Below are 23,426 nucleotides of genomic sequence, written 5' to 3' on the forward strand. Positions count from 1 at the left end.
CCAAAAAAGAAATGTTATAGGGGCCTAAGTATAGAATGGAATAACCCTTATTTGAATCTTAGCAACAAAAAATACATGAACTTTGGGAGACTAAATAGTGTTGAAGGCGTGTCACCCCAGTATGATGTCTTGCAGTTTATTCCATTGTAGTCTGTCTCTTATCATGGGAGTATCAGCTCCTATAATGGTGGCATTGTGAGATTGCACTTATCATGCGAAGGTGCGTGCCACTTCTGCATTTATGCAAAGGTGTGTGCCGCTTCTGCCTTAATTGTGCGGAGGTGCGTGCTGCTTCTTCACGGTCAAATTCCCTTAGGCTCAGGTAAAGATAATCCATCAATTAAAACCATGTTGAAGAAATCCCCCAAAATAGAATGTTAAATATATAATAGAATATAATAACCCTTACCCTAATCTTAGCAACAAAAAATACAGCAACTAAGGGAGAATCAATCGTGTTGAAGGCGTGTCACCCCAGTATGATGTCTTGCAGTGTATTCCATTATAGTCTGTCTCTTATCATGGGAGTATCAGCTCCTATAATGGTCACATTGTGAGATTGCACTTATCATGCGAAGGTGCGTGCCACTTCTGCATTGATGCGGAGGTGTGTGCCACTTCTGCCTTGTGCGGAGGTGCGTGCTGCTTCTTCATGGTAAATTTCCCTTAGGCTCAGGTAAAGATAACCCATAAATATACTATGTTAAAGAAATCCCCCCAAAAAGATAGGCCAAACTGAAATAAAAAGCTTGTGGTGGTGTACTTTATGTAACTATGCATTACCAGTACTATTTTTTTAATTGTGATGATAAACTTTATCATGGGTGTTTACAGTACCTTTGGCTTGTTGTTTGTAGCCACAAAGTATTCACTGGTTAAATTTGTTTGTATAGAAACGAGGTTGCTGCTGATAGGTTTGAGCGTGAGTAGTGCGAACATAACGTCGCGCATTGAAAATATTGCTGAAATATCTTATTTGTTTCGTCATATATGTCTTGTTTATATAAATGACTAGCACTGGAACGTGTTATCGAAAATATTCTTCATAATCACAGACAAATTATAATATAAAATCTAACAAATAAAAATATAAATCGTGAAACTAACTACTAATGATTTTGGCTTTGTAAATAACAAAGTCTGTTTAAGTAAAACAACTTACTTTATATGGGGTTTTTTTAACACTGAATTAGATCTTAATACCACTAACATCTCAAAATAAATTAAATGGTTTTTATAGTTTAATTATAATTCCTAATATGTAATGAAGGCTAGTTTTCTTCTAGTTACATTCCACAACTAAATTAGAACTAACCTTTATCAATGACATTTGAATTTAAAAATTACATTAAACAAAATAGCATTACATTATAACATTTATGAGCTTTAGATGTAATCGGTCGGGGGGATACCGGGCCTACATGTGAATTAGTTTTATGGTTAAGTTTAAATGAAACAGGTTAATTTGGAAATTAAATATATAAAATTATTTGCATTATTTATAGCATCACAAATAGGAAAATACTTGGTATGTCGTTACTAAAAACAATCTAACCGAGCTGAATGTATACATTTCCCTTGCTAATTTATGCACAATATTCAATCAAATTCAATGTGTAGGAGGGTGATGATAGCAAATAAGTATTTACGTGTTAAATTTGTTGGTATAAAGAAGAAGTTGCTGCTGATAGGTTTGAGTGGAGTCGTGCGGACGTAACGTTGTCGCGCGTTGAATATTGCGAATATATCACATTTGTTTCGTCATAGGCCTTGTTTGTATTAACGACTTAAATGCACTGGAATTTGTTATCCTTTTGTTTTCATAATTCACAGACAAAAAATGTAGATATTACAATATTTAACAAATACAAACAAACTAATTTTTCACAAAACAACTTATTTTGATTGTTTTTAAACATTTAATTAGATCTTACCTCTAACACCTGAAAATAAATTAAATACTGTGTATAGCTTACTTATAATTACTATAAGAATATGTAATCAAGGCCAAAATTTTACAATGTAATTTAATTAAACACTAAATTATAACAGGTATGAACTTTATCAGTGGGGGATGCCAGGCCTACTTGTAAAATAATATTATGATTTAGTTTTAATGGAACAGTTTTATTAGGAAATTAAATATACAAAATTATCTAATTAAATATTAAAATTAAATATCTTGCATAGTTTTATAATAACTACTACAACAATATAGAATTAGTTTCTTTTACTAATTTTCCACCACTATATTAGAACAAAAATTTACTAAATATATCCTATGATAAAATTGTTATGACAACTTAAAAATCACATTAACAAAAGGGGGAAGGACACAATCATTTCACTAAAATTAAAACACTAAATACAAGTTAACTTAAATTATTACAGGTATTAACTTTAAAAATATAATCAGTGGGGGATGCTAGGCCTACATGTACATTTATATTATGATTTAGTTTTTTTGAAACAGTTTAATTTGAACATTAAATATATAAAATTATCTGCATCAATTTTGAGCATCACAAACGGGAAAATACATGTATGATATCTAGTTACTAAAAACAATCTAACTGAGCTGTCTGTGTACACTATGCTTTTCAATTTATGCAGCACATTTAATCGTATTTAAAAATTGATGCTTTAATAATATGAAATACTTAAGAAGAGCTAATTTCCTTCACTAAATAGAAAGTGAAACTGATAGAGTTACACCTTAGTGTAAGATAGGCTTTGAGGAGCTTAAAAATCTTGTGTCGTGTCGGTAAAAGAAAATATTGGTGTGTTTTTTGTAAATTTGCGCTTCGGATAGCGGACATCGGACATTAATGTGCATTTTAAACGCAGTCGGTGCATTTATTAACCTGGGCAAAACAAAGCAACCTCGCTTTCTGTAAGGGTATCATGTAACACATAAACTGTGATAAGGAAAAGAAGAAATGATGTAATTAAATGCTATGAATATTAAATTGATGTGTTTATTTAGTTTAAGTAAGGTTCCATTTCATAAAACCACTTTTAAGAAATGTTTCATTAATGAGGCATTTGTAGGAGGGTGCTGTTAGTAAGAACGAATTAAATGGCAGCGAGATAGCACTCTATGCAGTAACCAAATTAAACCTAAACTATGTCACATTGAAGTGTATAAATGCTTGTAGTGCAAGCTCTGTGTAGTTCTTTTTTTGAATTAACTTACCTAGTATTATTTTCAACTCTGATGGAGTAAATTGGGGGGGGGGGGGGCACTTGATAACAGAATGCAGTTTTTGAACTGTTATTAGGGGAAGTTAATTTTACTTTAAAATTATTAAGCAAAACTATGCCATGAATATTGAAGTATGTATAAAACGCTTGCAGTGCAAGCACTGTGTAGTGCTTATTATGAATTAAATAACTAGTATTTCTTTCAACTCTGATGGAGTAAATGGGGGGGGGCGCCACTTGATAAGAGAATGCACTTTTTGAACTGTTATTAGGGGAAATTAATTTTACTTTAAAATTATTAAGGAAGACTATGCCATGAACTTTTGAAGTATGTATAAAACACTTGCAGTGCAAGCTCTGTGTAGTTCTTGTTATGAATTAAATTAAGGAGTATTATTTTCAACTCAGATTGAGTAAATTAGTGGGGGGGGGCTGGCAACTTGATAAGAGAATACAGTTTTTCAACTGTCAACAGGGGAAATTAAATTTTACTTTAAAATTATTAAGGTACACTATGCCATGAATATTGAAGTATGTATAAAACACTTGCAGTGTGAGCTCTGTGTAGTTATTATTAACTAAATTAACTAGTACTATTTTCAACTCTGATGGAGTAAATTGGGGGGGGGGGCAACTTGATAAGAGAATACAGTTTTTGAACTGTTATTAGGGGAAATTAAATTTTACTTTAAAATGATTAAGGAGGTCAAGTAATTTGTTATATGCTAATTTAGTTTGTACTTCACATAATGCACTGATAGACTTTAGAGGTAAAATGGTTGCAATACGCACTGTGTAGTGGTTGGGCCAATGCGCAACCTTCTTTGACCTGTAATTGATTGCGCTTTACGCAAATGAAGTCAGGTGCATGAGGCCCATTGCTCTGTTAAGTATTTTGTAGTATTTATTTGTTAGTTTAAGTTGTAAAACTACTTGTTAAGGTTTTTAGTCTTTGCGTTTACTTGAGAAACAAACTTGTTGTAATTCTTAGTAATTTTTGTATCTTTCTAAATGTTAAACTACTTAATATGTAATGTATTCTTAATGTTCTCTATTTGTGTTGTTTATTTTTGTTCTACAAATAAACCTTTATTTAACGTACACCAACTGACATGTCTTTATTCTATTTTTCTTCTTGCAACTCTTGCTGAGGTCAAAGGTCATAGGGTTCATCTCATTTCTTTTTTTTATTTGACCTAGCCATTCTAAGGTTTAAATATTAGTTCCGAGCAATTTTTTTCAAGAGCCACCGTGGCGCAGCGGGCTAGCTCACAGCCCCAGGAATCCTGGAGCTGTGAGCAGGCTGGGTTCAAATCCCTCCGGGGACCCTTTTTACCATTAAATAAAGAATTTTTTACAATTCTAACAAAAATGTGCAGGGCTTGAACCGGGGACCTTCCACTCTGTAAGCACTCTCTCTCACTGCTGTGCTACTGAGCTGTTATAAAAATCTAACGGTTTTTGGAGTGATGAAGTTAAAAATGGCTGACTTAGAAAATATTTCAGAATTTATTTTCCCTGGCTCAACCCTTGGATTTCTAGCTGATCTGAGAGCTGACCAAGGGCCTACAAGGGCCTACCAAGGGCCTTGGAGCTTGGCTGCAGGAGTAAAATTTCTAAGTGCTGAGGGGCCAAGGAGGTTGCTCAGTGGGCTAGGGTAAGGGTTGCCTCTGCTCTGACACTGCTGGGCAAGGGGCTGGGAGGTTGCTGGTCAGCCAGTGGGCTTGGTTGGTTGGGATGAGGTCTTGGGTGATGGTAGGAGTGATGATGGGCTTGACTCTTTGGGATGAGTGCTTGGGTGATGGTGTAGAAGATATTTGCTGGACTGTTTGGGATGAGGACCTGGGGTGATGGTAGGAGAGTGGGATCGACTGTTCGGTATGAGGAGTTGGGGTGATGGTAGGAGAGTGGGGTGGACTGTTTGGGATGAGGACTTAGGTGATGCGAGGAGTGATGATGGGCTGGATTGTTTGGAATGACGCTAAGGTGGTGGTAGGAGTGATGATGGGAATGATGGCTTGGGTGGTGGTGTAGGAGTAATTGGCTGGACTGTTTGGGATGAGGACTTAGGTGATTGTAGGAGTAATGGGGTGGGCTGGTTTGAGATGGGGGCTTGGGTTAAGGATAGGAGTGTTGGGCTGAGACGGGCATGATAAAGCTTGGGAGGACTGGGGGTACGTTGGGGTGAGATGGTTTGTTTTAAATTAAAGTGGTTATTCTTAGATGTATATTAATCGGTAGAGGTTTTTTGTATTAAAAGGTGTGGTATAGTACTTTTTATTTAAAGTATTAAATGGGGTGGAATTTTTGTTATTAAAGTGGTTATACGGCATGGGTTTTTCGGATTAAAGGTGTGGTATGGTACTTTTTAATCAAAGTATTAAAAGGGGTGAATCTTTCTTTATTAAAGTGGCTATTCTAAGATGTAATTTAACAGTAGGGTTTTTTCGTATTAAAGGTGTGGTATGGTACTTTTTATTTAAAGTATAGAATGGGGTGGAATATTTTCTATTAAAGTGGTTATTCTTAGATTTAATTTAACGGTAGAGGTTTTTCGTATTAAAGGTGTGGTATGGTACTATATAGTCAAAGTATTAAAAGGGGTGGATCTTTTTCTATTAAAGTGGTTATTCAAAGATGTAATTTAACAGTAGGTTTTTTTTCGTATTAAAGGTTTTGTATGGTACTTTTTATTTAAAGTATAGAATGGGGTGGAATATTTTCTATTAAAGTGGTTATTCTTAGATTTAATTTAACAGTACGGGTTTTTCGTATTAAAGGTGTGGTATGGTACCATTAGTCAAAGTATTTAATTGGGGGTGGAAGTTTTTCTATTAACGTGCTTAATCTTAGATGTAATTTAATGGTAGGGATTTTTTCTTATTAAAGGTCTGGTATGGTACTTTTTATTTAAATTATTTAATGGGGTGGAACTTTTTCTATTAAAGTGGTCTGGGGTTTTCGTATTTAAAGGTGCGGTAGCGTACTTCTTAATTGGGCAGAACGTTTTGCCCACAATACTCTTTTCTGCTGAAGATCTTATTTGCTGCACTTTCTAACTTGCTGAAGCCATCTTTGTTATATTTGTAAGTTTTATTCTGCTCTCAGTTTTGCATAATATGGTAAACCAATACAGAATAAGGGAATGAAAAATATACTTCTTTCTACATTTATAGAATCATTTTATTTCAAACTCTCAACAGTTGAAAACAATACAATTTTTCAATACAAAATACAGTATCAGTTTGAAAACAATGATATAGAAGTAACTCATACAAAATAACACTTTGAAGAAAATTATCTGCCCTCTTTTGTGAACAAAGCTTTCGGTGAGTACAATTATCAAGTAATCAATATTAAACTGGACAAAATCTTTGCCCTTTTTAACAATCAAAGTTTTCGGAAAGTTAATTTCTTTATCAACCATTTATCAATAACTAAACAAATTATAACTTGGCCACATGGTAAAGTTGACCATAATCACTCTTTAAGTGCCAGTTTTGTTTTGCATTCTTGACCATAAAATGCCCAGCTTTTTCAAACTCTGTATTAATAAAAATTTCTTGTTCAACACACACAATGTACCTTGCTGTTTTGCGTTGCCTGGGAACCTCCCAAAGTCAATACTATTTCCTGGGGGATACTGCCCTCTTGTGATAACATAAAAAAATATATTACGTACCCTAATGGCACTTTCAGGATACATTAAAAATATTGTGTTTTATTGTCACTGAAAGAGTTAACAGTCGTTTAATTTCACCTTTATGTGTGAGCAAATGTTGTGTTTTTTTGCATCAGGTGTCACATTTGCAGCAACTTTTTTTTTTTAATGAAATCTGCAATTGTGCCTACTCCGCTAAATTGGATGCCAATTTGGTAAGTTCAATTAAATACTCACATGCCACAAGAGAAATTTAATAATGGTTTTAACTATAGGCAAAAATACTTGCTTTAAAGACACTGGACACCTTTGGTAATTGTCAAAGACCAGTCTTCTGTTTGCAACAATGTTAAGTTTAAAGTTAAAGGGCTCTTAAAGGGAAGGTACACGTTTGGTAATATCTCAAAACAAATATCAACTTAAAAACTGACTTGGTAACGAGCATTGGAGAGCTGTTAATAGTATAACACATTGTGCGAAACGGCTCCCTCTGAGGTACTGTAGCATAGATTTTGAGAAAGAGGTTATTTCTCACTAAAATAATAAGTCTTTTATTCCTATCTGAAAGCACACAAATTTGTCAAACAAAAGTGTTTTTTGTCTCATCATTTCCTCGCAACTTCGATGACCAATTTAGCTAAAAGTTTCACAGACTTGTTATTTTGTGCTTTTGATGTGATACACCAAGTGAGAAGACTGGTCTTTGACAATTACCAAACGTGTACCTTCCCTTTTAAGCTTTTTTGTTTAACCTAGTGAAAGCTTAGGGCTCAGCCTGAGCCAGTCAAAAAATAACACCTAATCTTTTTGTGGGCTAAAATAAGTGCACCTTTCAAGCAATATCCTGGCAAGGTTTGTCCAAGCGAGGCCAATAGTTTCCCAAAATAGACATATTGTGACTTGCTTGCAATTCACCGATCCCTTAGGCTCCGCCCACAGCGCACATGTGAGCAAGAACACATGCGCCTCTCCAATGCCATTCTGCACAAATCTGACGCACACACCAAGCATGTATTCACGCATGTCAGACTTTATAGTGTCAGACTTTTGGTTGTGCAATGGGTTGTGATTGGTCAATAAGCAATGGGACGGAGCTTAATGGATCGGTCTATCGGTGCACTTACTTTTTACAAAATCATTGCAACTGTGTTACGTAACCCCATACCAGCTAAGGCAGGAGGTGACTAAATACATCACACCATTTAAATATCAACTTTCCTGATAAAATTGAAAGTACAATAAGGCTACCAGAACTGTTTGGGTTTTTTTTTGCCTTTAATTTGTAAACTTGCAATGTGAACTTGCTTTGTAACATTAATTCATTTCAAATTTGACAAGGACATTTTGCCCAAGGAATGTGAGTTATCCAAACTGATTTGGGTGATGGAAAGACTTGACAATATGAGGAACTTATCCAATTCTTTACAGGATTAACTTTTTAAGAAAGTTAAAGCAATAATTTCAAATTATAAGATAATAACATATTAACATACTTCCGGCTCATTGCCTACTACTAATCGACTTAGGGGAACGTTTCACAATTTGGTGTTTGTATGAATTTGGCTTTTAAGCTGTGGCATAAATCAAGCTACTTTTGTTATTTTTAGTCTGTACAAGTCCGAGTATAATAACATATTACCATACTTTTTTAAGAAAAGACATTTAGCAAATTATAAAAATTCTACACTTTTCAATGGTTTTTGAGAGATGTATTATTACGCATTCTTATGTTCTACTACACATACAACTATCCTTTGAGTAATTATCACACTCTCTGGGAAAAAACACCTAATGGGCCTGGGACAGCTATGGTTGTGTAAGAATTATAACCATTAGGGGTAAATGTTAATGAAACATGTTTTTAAATTTTTCTAGAGTGTAATCAATCTGTAGGGAAAACCATTCATTTGGGTTAGGCTGATGCCAGCATGAAGTCCCCAAAATGTTGTGGCATGTGGCGTCGGGTTGCAGATTGTATAAGTGCTGCAAACACAGCCCACTTTTTGATGTTAGTAGAAAAACCACATACCTCGGTTCATACCTCGGTTGTAACCCTGTACAAATCTAATGAAAGATCCCAAAATCAATCTTTTCCGTGGTAGATTTCATCTTGAAGTGGGAAACCTTAAAAATAAAAACAGACAAAGTAGTTTAGACAACTTTAGTCAACCTCCTAGTCTAAGAAGATTTCAAACAAAAAAGCACCAAAAACAGTTACAAAAGATGAACATTTTTATTCAAAGCTTTAGTTTGGTTCATGTTCATCATACACACCAAGGAACACCAACACACCAACACACCAACACACCAATGTATCTCTCGTAAGTTGGTAACATAAAATGAGCTTGCTCCCAATAGTGTTTCAAAATCAAGTGTAAACATATGATACGCAAAACTTCAGTGCATTAAATTTGATCCTTCAAACCACACAAAGAAAAATAAGAGATTAAAAAAGGGATCTCCCTTTGATATTGATGCAAATAATGAAGCTTTGTTTTGCTCCAAAATGTATATTCCCGTTAATAAAATAAAAAAAAGTGTAAAAAATACCCTGTGTTTTTTGTGTGTGTTTTTTTGGTGGGGAGACAGCAATAACTTTACCAGAAGTGCCCTCCCCCCAAAAATAAATGTAGCACCCCGTGTACCCCCTAAAATATTACTGTAGTTAAGGTACTGCACCTTGGCAATGACCTTTCTCTACAGATCTACGTGTGCATGCCCCTAATAGCATACTATGGCATATGAGTTAATTGTCTACATAAACACACTAATACTTGAATAGTTTTAATGAATTTACCTTCTATGCAAAGAGCCATCTCATAATACTAGGTTGACATCCAGCGACAGACATCTACTTGGTAGTGATGAACCTTATTGATAAGCTTTCTATCTGTGTATAACAAAACAAAAACTTTTTATTGCATGAGTTTGTATGAGAGGGCAAGGCCATTTGCATTATGCAAAGGGCACCTCCAATGGAAAACTAAGTCACCAAAGCAAAAATCAGAGCAACAGAGACAATGGCATCAATGCTTCATTCTTGCTAAAGGCCAGTAAGACACTGTGACTTTGTATGTTCTTAATAGCAGTTGTAATAATATGTGACCCACTCTGCAAAACATGCCAAAAGACGCCCAATATTGAATGGTTGAAAAAAAATTTGGATCTCACAACAGAGATTCCATGCAACAAGTTTGTTTTATCCAACGCTACGATAATATGTAGCTTAATAACATTTTCTTCTTTTTTTTTTTTTTTTTTTTGGGGGGGGGGGGGGGTTGACAAATCGTTTATGGCTAGTTTATGAAAAACTTTTTTTTTTAATACCTTATTTATGAAAAATGTTACATCGGGTTAACCACCCGTAGGTTAACCTTTGACAAATGTCTCAATTTTTAATTAACTTCTTTGTCTAGGCTATTGACTTGTTCGACAAGGAAAAGACAACAAAACAATCATATAATAATTTGGGGGGCTAATCACCCTTCCTCGCAGCTAAGAGCTGAATTGTGAAGGACGCGGCTACAACGTATTCGAGAAGCTGGCATGCAAGGGCGCCTTTGGCTGCCAGCCACATCAATTCATTATGACCACGGAGCACAGCCAAGATCGAAGTGTTTGTTTTTTCCCAAGGGAGGAAAACTGGATGGCCTGGAAAACCCTTTTAGCACAGCAGAGAACCAATGCACAACTCAACTCACATATGGCCCTGGCCGGGAATTGAATCGGGTCACCTTGGTGAGAGGTGAGCGCTTTACGCACAAGCCAACCATGCCACCCATGATCAACTTTGCACCATGATTAATTTTGTTTTACAACTCTCAGAATTTATTGGCCTTATTGTGCCATCTCTTTTTTCGAAATGGCCTAGCGCCATTTGGCCTTGCCCTAAAACAAACTCCAGACCTTGGTTTGTACAATCGGTGTCTGTGGATTAATTGGAAAGTTGCTTAATTTTACAGGTCTGGCAGAACATTAACTGGAACCAGGTCTGAGACCCCTATTCTAAATTTGGTATCATCTGAAAGCTGAGAACGTTCTCTTTCTAAATGAAACGTGTACTGTTTGGAAATAAAAAGCCAAGGCTAGTATTCATCGCTAGGCTGACAAAAAATGGACCCCCCAAAAAGACTTGTGAAATGAACAAACAGAAGTTACACATGCCTGGAAATGTAAATTTCATCTGGAAGTTTTAAAGGCACCAAGGCCAGGGGAATAAAGATTATTCCCTTCGTTGCCCCTGTGATGTATCAGTCCTGGGCTTAATTTAACAAAGAGCTAAGACTGATCTAAACAACAAATCAATCTTAAATGCTTGGCAAAGTTTGATGTCAAACTACAAGTCAATAGGGAGTTTTCGTTTTCGACGACTGGTGGTTCTGCGAGGGTATGTAGTTTTCAGTCAAACTTTGTCGTTTCCAGCAAAACGCAGATTCATCCCAAGTACTGTCGTAGAAATTGAGAAACAACTGTCCTCAAAGCGACGCATGTGCAGATAACTCAATATTTCATTTTCACAATCGCAGAACCATCCTTCTTCCAAAACAAAAACTCCCTAATATGATAACACTGACAACTCATCTTGAGATGAGTCTTAGCGCTTTGTGAAACCAGCCCCTGAAGATAATCAACAGTTTGAATTACCTTTTAATGGAGAGAAGAGTTCTTGCAGATACCATACTCAATGTGTTTTCAGGCAAGCTCTGATGGTCATACATCTAGTTGCTGATGAGTGGATACCTTTGGAGATGGCAACCCTCACTGTGTAAACCAAAACAAAATAGAAAATGAGAGTTTTTTTTCCTCAGAATAACAATAACCCATCATGAAAATGTTTAGCCAATTTTGAAATATTTATTCTCTCCTTATGAGATCACACTTCCTAACCATACATGTACATTGTTCACTTTAACAAGTGAACAGTATGTGAGAAGTTATTGGTCATTTAGAAAAAAACAAATATATTCCTTGTGAGGGACTTTTAGAGTTTGATGTACTTTTTTTGTCTGGTTCTGACTATGTTGTTCCTTTCTAGATATAAAGGATTAAACTTTAAGGTCAATAATATACTTCAGAACTCTAGCTTTTTACTCAGCCCCGGGTCAACTATCGCCAGCAGGGTTCACAGCATGTGCAAATGTTAACGCCTGGGTTGCTTCACCCAAACTCAGGACAGGGACTAGTTGCATCTCTCAGTTTTGCTTGTGCCCTCAAAATCCCCCAAAGTTTAAGGTCAATGAAGTGGCCTTATTTACAGAAGATGGCAACTAGCGTCCCCTAAGCAACCAATCAGGTCCTGCAAGGATACTTTATTACAAAGTCAGTAGAATTCAAAAGTGTCAGACACATTCAACACTTGAACTGAAGTTGTTCTCCTAAAGACGAGCAGAGTATACTGTTCGAAATGTCGAGACCAAACCGGCTCTTTTCAAAGCCAACACTCACTCATAAGAGACTTACACATGGTTGTACCCGCAAGTTTACTATTTATTTATAGTTTCTTCCTCTTTCTCCACACCATGCAAAGCTTCAAACAGTACTTAGAAGTTTTTGTTCATTATTATTATTATTCAATTGAAAAAAGAAGACCGCCAGACTTGTTGGTTGTCATAAGAAATACAATGATAGAGTTTACCTTCATAGTTCAAGAGGTGTCTAACATGTCATACTGATGTCAAGGGCACTGTCAGTTGAGAGAGAGGATGTCTTCAGCCATCGCCTTCTCAGGAAACTCAAGTGGTCGTCTTCCACGCATCCCGGTCCAGCATCAGTGTCCTACTTTGTTGATCAATAAACCACAAAGCTTCACTAACTGTGTAAAACAAACCAAAAGTAATTTATTACAGGCATAAAATTTCCGCTTTGGGAGAGCAAGGCCATTGTTGTTTCATTTTTGTTTTATCTTGGTCACTTGAAAACTTTTCACTGGACACCAATGCCAAGACCAGAAAAGCAGAGGCCATGCCACTGTGTTTTATTTCTGGGCCCAATGTCATAGAGCTGCTTAAGCACACAAAGTAGCTAAGTACCAAACGGTTTTGCTTACCAGAATAAGATAACCAGCAATAATGAAAATGAAATATTTCCTGCACAGAGAAGAAATATGTGAACCACCTCATGTCAAATTATCCGTAGCCTTCCACGTTAAAATATTTTTACTTTCGGGAGTTTCTTGAGTAATTATTTTCCTTTGAAAAATATTCTTGCCACAATAAAACCCTGACACGACAAAGGAAATACAACAACAGTTCTCATAATTAGTTCTGCATGGGAAATTGAGTAAGCACTGATCACCATGATATTCCCAGAACCTTGGCTGTGGTTTAATGGAATCTCTGAATGCTTGGATAATGGTGGATAATGGTGAATAATGGTGGAAGCCTGTCCATGTTGTTTGCCACATTTGTACAACATGGAAAAAGCTAAGATCAATTTTAACTGTTTGTCAATCCTAATCGCTAAGCAAAATGTGATGTCACATTACAAATCTCTATTAAAAGTAGTGCTTTGTGAAATAGAGCCCACGAAAAATGCTAACTTTCACTGGAGACTTTGAAAAGCACCAAGGCAATGACCTGGGCAAATGAATCGCAACTGTTTGGGCAAACGTTGTTTATCTTTGGAACGATTGGTGCGCACTACGCGATATCAATATGGCGACGCCCTAAAATGAAGATGGCGACACACCTTACATAGTTTTTTTTTTTTACTTTTACTTTGTTTTTGCTGTAGGTATATCTTCTTCTGTACATCATAACATCAACTATTAAATGAACTATGTTGTTTCACCTCTGCATTATCAATCCCCGAATATATACTGTATATATGTGACAAAGAAATAATACTGTATGCTTGTCCGCCTTTTCAAAAACCACTCGCCAACACCTCAGAAGTGTGTTCGTGTACAGTTGCCAACGTTCGTCAACGGTCGCAGCGCACAACTTGTTCAACTGGAAATTGTTGGCAAACGTGCACAAACATTGGCAACATTTGTGCGAGTGGAACGCACCCCAGGACATGTTGTCCCTTTGAATTCCTACATGAATAGACCGATCCAGTAGGCTCCGCCCATGACGCATGTGTGAGCAAGAACACACTGGGCTCTCCAATGCCTTTCTGCACAACTCTGTCGCGCGCCAAGCATAAGCGCACGCATGTCGGACCTTAGTGTCGGACCTTCGTTGCGTTGTGATTGGTCAATACGCAATGGGGCAGAGCTTAATGGATCAGTCTATTGGTACTAGAGTTTTAGTTTATACCTTGTATGTAAAGGAGAGATGAGTTCTTATATATGTTTGTGACAAAGAAATAATACCATGTTTGCCTTTTCAAAAACCACTCGCCAACACCTCAGAAGTATGTTCGCGTACAGTTGCCAACGTTCGCCAACAGTCGCAGCGCACAACTTGTTCGACTGTAAATTGTTGGCAAACGTTGGCAACTTTTGCGCGAGTGGAACGCACCCCAGGACATGTTGTCACTTTGAATTGCTACAGGAATCGGTACTAGAGTTTCAGTTCATACCTTGTATGTAAAGGAGAGATGAGTTCTTTCAGATACCACACTCATTGTGTTTTCAGGAAGCTATGAAGGTCAGACATCTTTGCTGATGAGTGGATCCCTTTGGAGATGGCAACCATCACTGCGTCCTATGAAAATGAAAACAAAGCGCACAATAGAGTCAATTTATTTCTCCAAATACTGGCCAATTTCAACAAAAATCCATTAATTTTACCTCATTCATTTTCATTTGAAAATGAATACTCTGTTGAATCAGCACGCAACAGTCAAAAGGAGTCATTAAGCAGTTAAGCATTCACTGGCCAAACAAGGGTATTCAGTTTCACTCTGCCGCAAGAATCATTCAATTCGGTAAAGCTAGCAGCAAGAGCTGGTCAACAATTTAATTTTATTATGAGCAAACATTTTCTAAATATTTGCATTCAAATTCAGAATTGTATATAATGTGTTTACTGATTTGTAGCTGCCTATATAAAAGCAGCGAAAACTCATTTCTACAATAGTTTGGCGTTATCTCCCAAATAAGCCTAAGCGATTTTTAATTAAAAGATGGCTGCCGTGGTCAGTACAGAGCAGTGATTAATGTAGGTAGTGGAAACTGGTTGAAGCATTCAAGAATAACCAGGCTGACTATCTACAATTAGCAGACACCAAGAGATAGGCCTATACTGCAAGGTCAGTATAGTGGCAACACATTTGCGTACCGGTCGTCTTAAAAAATGGCCGACAGGGGAAGCACACAACACCAAGTAGATCAGGAAATGCGAGATAAGCTACATACACTGGGTGACAACCCTCTTCTATTACAGAAACAGATGAAAGAGGAGCTCCAACATTTGCTACCAGACAAACCAACTGTGTCTCCAAGTACTATTGGCAGAACCCTAATAGACGGAATGCTAATGACTCTCAAACTAGCAGAGGACGTGCCTGATGCCCGCAACTCACCAACAGTACTCGATATGCGAGTAGAGTACGCGTAGTGGTTCATGCGGTACGAAGTTGTCGGCCACTGCGTACTCATTGATGAAGCGGACTACAACATTTTGACAAGGCAGTCTTTTGGTAGAGCGCCTCACTGAATCCCAGCAAGGCGCGTTGTACACGCTCAACGTGGATGCAACTGTAACGTGACACTTGCTGATTTCCGGGGAGATTTGCCTTGTAAACCATGGCATTTGAGACTGTAACAAGAGAAATATTGGAAGGGTTTCTGGCCGCAACAGCCCTTGAATGTCAAAACCTGTTCCCAACAGATGAACCAGTCTTTCTTGGATACGACAATGCCAGACCCCCCATGTGCCCAGCTCACAGCAGGACTCAACCAGCAGATCCAGTTACAACGACTACCACGATATTCACCATTCCTGAACATGACTGAAATGGCCCGTTCATCATTCAAAGCTGGCATGATCTACATGTAGCTCTCCCAGAATGGCAGCAACGAGTAGGTGACCGGGAAACGAACCAGTCTTTCTTGTATGCGACAATGCCAGACCCCATGTGCATGCCCAGCACTGAGCAGGACTCAATCAGCAGATCCAGTTGAAACGACAGCCACCATATTCACCATACCTTAACATGACTGAAATGGCCCATTCATCATTCAAAGCTGGCGTGATCTACATGTGTAGCTCTCCCAGAATGGCAGCAACGAGTACGTGACGGGGAAAGGATAGGAGCCACTCTTTCTTGGGTACACACTGCCAGACCCCATGTGCATGCCCAGCACCCAGCAAGACTCAACCAGCAGATCCAGTTGAAACGACAGCCACCATATTCACCATTCCTGAACATGACTGAATTGACCCATTCATCCCGTTCATCATTCAAAGCTGGCGTGATCTAGCTCTCCCCGAAAGGCAGCAAGGAGTAGGTGACCAGGAAACAGTAGAGGGGTGACCTGCTGCTAGCAGTGGCCCAGCAAAACATTGGACAAATAACTCATGACAAACTTGTCAGACAGTATAATCAAAGCCAGACCTACATGTACATGCCAAGATGTCTGGCACATCAGATCATTGAAGGTTTAAGAAGAAGATGGAGACAAAAACAAACCCAGAAGGTAGAGATGGTTCTTGTGATTGATTTAACATAGAGACCTAGTAGTCCAAATTTGTTGCACAGGCTGTATACTCCAAGGGAGGCCAGTAAACAGGGGTAATAAGGTTGGAGCGCTTTGAGAAGCCCTCCGTGTGTAAAAAGCGTAATATAAAAACCAGTTATCATTCTTATTGTGGCATAGTGAGGTACTTGGTTGTTTCAAGGAGGATTTTATTCAATTTACCTTCATTTGAAGAGCCTTCTCATGCCCCAGGTTGATGTCCAACAGTCTTCTTTGTTCATGGTTCTCATTTCATAAGCTTAACCACAGTATAGCTGTGTAGAAAGACAAAAACATTATTACCAGAATGAAATTTCACCCTTGATCATGAGAGGGCAAGGCCTTTTTCGTTTTGCAAAAGGCACACCCATTGGAAAATCTTTAATCTACATGTATGGGAAACGTTTGAAGGGGGCACCAAGGCTGAGACAACATAGGCCCGCCATGTCCTCAGTGTTATACCAGGCCTTCAAGTCACAGTTCTATAGCAAAGGCCATCACTTCTATCCTAAAATATAAGTTTGTACGGGAAACTTGTCAATGACCACAAATGACAAGACGGGGCAACAGAGGCCATGCCAGATGCATTATAAATAGTGAAAAACCGATTCCACATTATGCATGACATCAATGTTTCTTTTTTAATAAAACGTTCACTGAGCGATAAACTCCAAACAGGAAATCAGTATTACTTATTTCTCATCGAATGTGACATTTCAGACAGAAATATATCATGTTTCTACTATAATCATTAATCAATGTCTTTTATTAATTAATTGTGAACTATGGAGGTTTTGAGGAAATAAATAAATTTAAAAAAATTAAGTCGGATGCTTGTGCCTCCACCACTGAATATCAGATAGGTGTCGGATATATTTTAGCTTAAATTTAAACCCTTTATACAAAAAGTTAACTTTTTGGCACCTGTTTTTAAATCAAAAATCCAGTTAGGGGCTATGCAAAATGAACTATGACCCTTCACCTCTTACTAATTATGTAAACCCTTACTACTAATGTTTTTGATACATTTGGTTTTGAATGAAGGAAAGTGGAATCAACTTATGTACTAAAGAAAGTGCTAAATAATTTGGTCTCAGAATTCATCACTGCAATAACATCTTTCTGAAAGTTTGTGTATATACTCAGCGCCTTGAGTACCTCGTTTGATTGATACGTCCACTATATACGACTTTGATATTATTAGGCATATATTATTACTGACGATTATCCATGAGTTTCCCTTACCTTTTATCAAGGAGAGAGCTGTTCATTTCCCGGACTCTTTGTACATTGTTAGGAAGCTCATCAACTGCAGGTCTCATGACATCTACTTGGTTGATGAGTAGATCTCTGTGGAGATGACAACCCTTGCTGTATCATGCAAACAAAGAAAACAACAATGCTTGACTTTAGCTTCGACATGTTCACAACAAAGCACAAGGGAAGATAACCTTTTTACTCTTTCACCAATGTGTGATGAGCACTGTAAAGTCACAAACCTCAGAAAAGATGTCACACATCGAAAGAAACAAACAATAATTGTTATGTATCCTTATGAAATCATGACATCATTAAAACCAACATGGAATCCTTACACCTACAAGTGAGAAAAAATAATTAAAAAAAATATTTGCCTCCCATGTACAAGTTCAAAGCCAATTTTTACAAAAAGGGATCTCATTGAGGTAAATTTTTCATATCTAATGAAAAAGTGGTGGCGCCATATGGAAACTTTTCCTTTTAAATGTATACATTGGATGAGTTTTATTAAAAAAGGGGAGATATGCCAGTTACATTTAAAAATGTTGAGATCCTGACAATATTTTCAATGATTTTGTCCTTCTTGGTTTTCTTTGCGTAAATACCTCCATATTTTATTCACATAAATATCATTTTTATTATTTTTAGTTGAAAAAACGAAGGTTTTTGTATCAAATTTAGGTAACTTCTCTTATCTTAAATTTTGCTAGGTTTAAGTAGCAGTATCTCTGAAGGCACTTTCATTTATTGTAAAAAATGAATATAATATGCAAATATCAGTGTAGGCCTATATCCAGAACGCAAAATGTCACAGGGTTCAAACCTACACTAAAAAAAAGCTAATAATAATAACACCAATTCAGCTGTGTATGTAACTCAATTTACGGATAACTTTCCGTATGGCGCCACCACCTTTTCACTCATTTTTACAAAAAGGGATATATCAATCAGGTAAATTAGATACTATATTATTTTATTTCGAACGAAAAAGTGGTGGCGCCATACGGAAACTTTTCCCAATTTACTTATTTTGCCCATTTTTGTAGAGCCGGTCACATCTTTGTGTGGGTTCAACAGCGCCCTCTTTTGATATTTTGCTATTGGCGATAAACCTTTTGCCTCAGTCATGCCAAAAAAAATCCCTGAGTTTCTTTAAATTCACCGGTTGACAATCCTATAACGAAAACATCCTTGTCACAAACAAACTAGTAACTCACCATCAACTTGTGGTATAGGTGTGTCATTGAGAACTCAGTTTAATCTTGAACTTGTCGGAGAAGAAGGCATGAGACGTCTTAGTTTGGTGCGTCTATTTTGTCCTTTAAAAATGGCGGTGCTATGGCGATGCTTGTGTCACGTGATCATTCACTACGAACTACTGAGGGCGTTTTTCTACTCATCACCAACACCCCCCCCCCCCCCCGATCCGACCAAAGACCAGTACAATAAGACGCTATGTTTTGAACAGTTTACTTCAACCATGCGACAATCCTTCATCGATTGTGACAACAGTGGCATGATACACCTTGTTTTTTTGTTCGGGGCGGGATCAAAATAGGGGTTAGACATAATATTGGGGTGCCGGGTGTGGGTGATCACAGGGAATTCTATCGATATATTTTCTACTGAGGGCGTTTTTCTATTCATCACGAACACCCCCGTCCCCCCCCCCCCCCCTATCCGACCAAAGAGGCGTTTGTACACAGTTTGACATTATTGGGGACCAAAATTAATCTCTTGCCACATCCGATGATTTAGAGCTTTTTTCGAACTTATATTCCCCACCCCACTGAAAAATCACAAGAACTAACAACTTGCTTGTTGTTTTGCTCGTTCAGTAAAATACAATTGTGTAAGTAGCAAAGCACTGTGACTGGAATAGAGTTAATGTTCAAAAGTTAATAACCCGCCGAGAAACCTTTCTTGGTATCGAGTAATGGGGGGGGGGGGGGTTGATAGTATAAATTGTGAGAAACGGCTCCCTCTGAAGTAACGTAGTTTTCGAGAAAGAAGTAATTTTCTACTAATTTGATTTCGAGACCTCAGATTTAGATATTTTTCTTTCACTACTATCTCGCAACTTCGACGACCGATTGAGCTCAAATTTTCACAGGTTTGTTATTTTGTGCATAATTATGTTGAGATACACCAAGTCAGAAACTGGTCTTTGACATGTACCAATAGTGTCCAGTGTCTTAAAACATCGGTCTCATCACACATGATCACACTAATAGCGACTTTGATTAGACCAATGTTAAAAGAGAGCCATTTTAATACACCTCAACAAGGTGGGCTAGTGGCCTGCATCAGTATGGACAAGTTTTGGGAATCATAATTGCTACCTTCTCGTGACGGATGCCAAGACCTTTGATGAAGCTAAACAGCACTGTCAGAGTTCTTTTTTGCCACGCCTTTGCAGACCATCGCATCTGACGCCTAGGTCAACCGTGTGGTAAACAAAGTCCCAGAGCCTCCTCGGGGCTGTATTCCACGGAAATAAGATGATAAACATTGTGAAAATGATAGTTGTAGTTGGGGGGGGGGGGGGGTAGGCTACACCTACGAATCAAGCAACAATGTAACATGAAGCTTTGACAGGACACATTATTTCATTTAAGTTCACACTCCAGTGATTTATTATTGCAATAGCTATTTACTTTCAGAATTGGGCATTCTTTATGACTTAACACAACTGACACTAAATCTAAGCATATTGTACAAGAACGAACACTACAGACATGACAATGTTTATAGCTAAAGCGAGTCGTGATTTTGTACATCGATTGGCTAGTTTTATAAGAAACTTTCTCCAACTCATATTTTTTATATTATTATTGAAAGCATTTGGGGGTTGCACGTCAGATACATGTGTTCTTGTGTTCATCTATTTCAACTTGCATTATGTCATCTATTATTTAATATATTTATTTGTAATGAACTAAACTACCTCGTTGCGATTGGAATTCAGCTGTTCATTCTAAGCTCTTTTAAAATGGTAATAATACACTATTGGTAGAGCTGATCAAATTGTTGCAGACAGCGTTTGTGTTTTGTGTGATAAAACAAAGGCTATTCCGCTGTGTGAGTCAGAGGGAAAAGCTTAAAACTTTGCAAAATGTTCACAAAAAACAATGCTCCTAATTTTGGGTATAAAAACTCAAAACGGCTGTTGTTGATGTTGTTGTTGTTGTTGTTGTTTTTTTTTTTTAACTTCCAGACACACTTTTCTCGAACTATGGCTTCTTAAGAAGGAAAATTCTTCACAACAAAATGTTCCTTTGTAACCATCGGTATAAATATCTGTTATACAAGGTGTCGCAAACAAAACTATTCACATTTAAAATGACTGCCAAATAAAAAACAACAATCTGGGGGACGAGGTTTATATGCATAGAGAGCTTATGAAATCAACTTTCATATTATGACAAGTCTGAAAATAATTTATGCTTGGGTCAGCACTACTGCTCACTTTTGTAAAGTGGAGTTTAGAAAAAAAGTATTTGCACACTACTTCCAGCCCGAGCAGCAATATCATGCATGACCTTTTTTAAATTCGAATAGAATTCATCCAACGGCCAATTTCATACACTTAAACATTTCTCAACTAACCTTTATTCAATGACATGAAAACAACTACACATATCCGTTATGAAAGACTGTAAAAACTAAGGTGCTCTAGAATTGCTATCCATCTTAATTATCTCAGAAAAACGACATCGTATTTTCAGTATGACTTCTCCCGAGGATTGTCAAGATATCGTCACTTCGGATAGCACCTCGGGAACTCCGTAGAACTCGAATGTGACTAATCACAAACGGGTACGTCATAAAACTGTACAGTGTTCCACAATAATCCACTCAGTTTTAATAATAATTGACATTGTGTGGATTTTGTTTTGTCAACAAAGTTTTGGAATACATTTGCATAGAGACGTCAACCTCATTGTACCAATATACCCCATTGATATGACGTAACAGCACAAACAGCGCCCTCACTCGGGTCAAAGGATTACCTCTTATTGGCTTAGAGTGGTTCACTTGCATGTTTCCATTTGTTGACCTTAGAGCAATGATGGCCAATGCAAGGGGTCCATTACAAGGTGCTGTAAGAGTGTTATTACTTTTCGGGAGTCTCCTTCCATTCCACTGAATTACGGCCTTTAATTTTCACATTCCTTTCTTGTATATAAAATTAACACCGCACCATCATCAAGTTTGTATTGCTACTATATACTTATTTAAAGAGTGACTACCGTATAACTTCCCTTTAAATAACGTATGTTAGACCCATTAGCAACAGTGGTCATGTTGATATCACATAGACAGCAAAGATGGATTGCACATGACGTCATTGACCACTATCTTTGGTAGCCTTTCAAGCGTGCACGTTTCATCAAAGATGGCGGCTGATGCATAGGTACCCTGTGTCTCACTCAACATCTATACATTCTTAAGCTACAATGTATCTGGTAGTCCACTACAAGGCACCAAGCAATTTTACATAATTTAATGTAAGGCCTAAATGCATTTGCATACACCGATGCTTTCAAACCTTACGATTTCCTTGCCATGACTTCGACGTACTTCTAGAAAGGTTCGGCAATGGGCCATGTCCTTTCAGACGGTAAACATGAATGACATGTTTTTTTTCCAAATAAATTTCAAAGGGAACTGGCATTAATGAACTACATTTCTTTCCTCAAAAGTGATTCTCAATTGATGTTACTTTCTAATGCCTAAGTGAACCATTTCGTAATAGTCCAGTATGATAGATGTTCTTTTAGTGGAAGAGTTTTAGTTCTTTCCGTTTTCTGGTTTCAAATAAAAAACATTGGAAAAAACAGCGGGGAAAAGTTTGTGCTTTCTCATGAATCTTACACTAATCATTATTCTCATTTCAAGTTTTATCGAATCTTGAGAAATAAACACTTCTATCACCACTGTTAGAAAAAATGTGTTTTCAAGTGAAATCTCATTTAGGTATATATTATATCGATCTCTTACGTCTTGCGTATAAAAAGTATCACAGTTGAATGAACAGTTTTTTGTTTACCCAGAAGACACAAAATACGCGTACATCTATGGAGCAATAAACTATTTTCTGCTCCGTGGTACATCGAAAGTCTTGAGTTACGAAATTGCTTACATAATTCCTTAAACATCCAAATTTGAAGACAATTGTTTTTGAGCAAAAACTGTTATAAACCACACAGTTATAGACATCCTAATGGTAAATTACATATAAAACGAGTAAACATAATGTCAACAATGTCAGTTTCCAGCCTCAGGAACAATGTATTGTTATTTTTGTTTCCTGGCTATTTTAGGATAGGATATACCATATTTTTGTTTCATACATCATTGTTTCATAGACAATTGTCAATGGTGTGGTGTTCCCCCATCAAATAAAGCAAAACAAAACCAATCAGACTGTACTAGATATACATTTTGTTAAAAAGAAACCTCAAAATTGCATCAGTGCATATTTAACCTTGGTTGTTTTGTTTTTAAAATAAATTATCTCTGTGTTGTCTCAACCACGCCGTGTCACTTCACTCCTGCCGTCGAAACGAGCGAACGGCCGGCCTTCAGTCTGCTGCGTCCAGCAGCCCCGCTTCGCTGTCACGGCGTATGCTCAGTCCATTCACTTGGATATCCTTAACACAAGCGAAACAG

General features: G+C 37.3%; 1 protein-coding gene, 1 long non-coding RNA gene and 1 pseudogene across 3 annotated transcripts in view; 1 reads left to right on the top strand and 2 right to left on the bottom strand.

Annotated features, from left to right (window-relative positions):
- Positions 1 to 6,513: 6,513 nt before the first annotated feature.
- On the bottom strand, positions 6,514 to 19,063 carry LOC139943952 (uncharacterized). Its single transcript, XR_011786905.1, has 8 exons — positions 18,968 to 19,063; positions 17,736 to 17,861; positions 16,674 to 16,765; positions 14,390 to 14,514; positions 12,501 to 12,677; positions 11,510 to 11,626; positions 9,663 to 9,755; positions 6,514 to 8,989 (listed from the first exon to the last, which is right to left on the bottom strand). It is a non-coding gene; the product is annotated as an uncharacterized lncRNA (long non-coding RNA).
- LOC139939961 (uncharacterized) lies at positions 14,830 to 15,767 on the top strand (annotated as a pseudogene).
- Positions 19,064 to 20,380: 1,317 nt separating the features above from the next.
- Positions 20,381 to 23,426, bottom strand: part of LOC139943827 (uncharacterized) — a 62,647-nt gene continuing 59,601 nt past the window's right edge. For both annotated transcript variants that reach the window (XM_071940669.1, XM_071940661.1), the window contains one exon: positions 20,381 to 23,407. In XM_071940669.1, the coding sequence (XP_071796770.1) occupies positions 23,339 to 23,407 (69 nt within the window). In that variant the 3' untranslated portion in view covers positions 20,381 to 23,338. The remainder of the gene's footprint in view (positions 23,408 to 23,426) is intronic.

Source organism: Asterias amurensis, chromosome 1 (assembly GCF_032118995.1).
Source record: "Asterias amurensis chromosome 1, ASM3211899v1".
Lineage (NCBI taxonomy): Eukaryota > Metazoa > Echinodermata > Asteroidea > Forcipulatida > Asteriidae > Asterias > Asterias amurensis.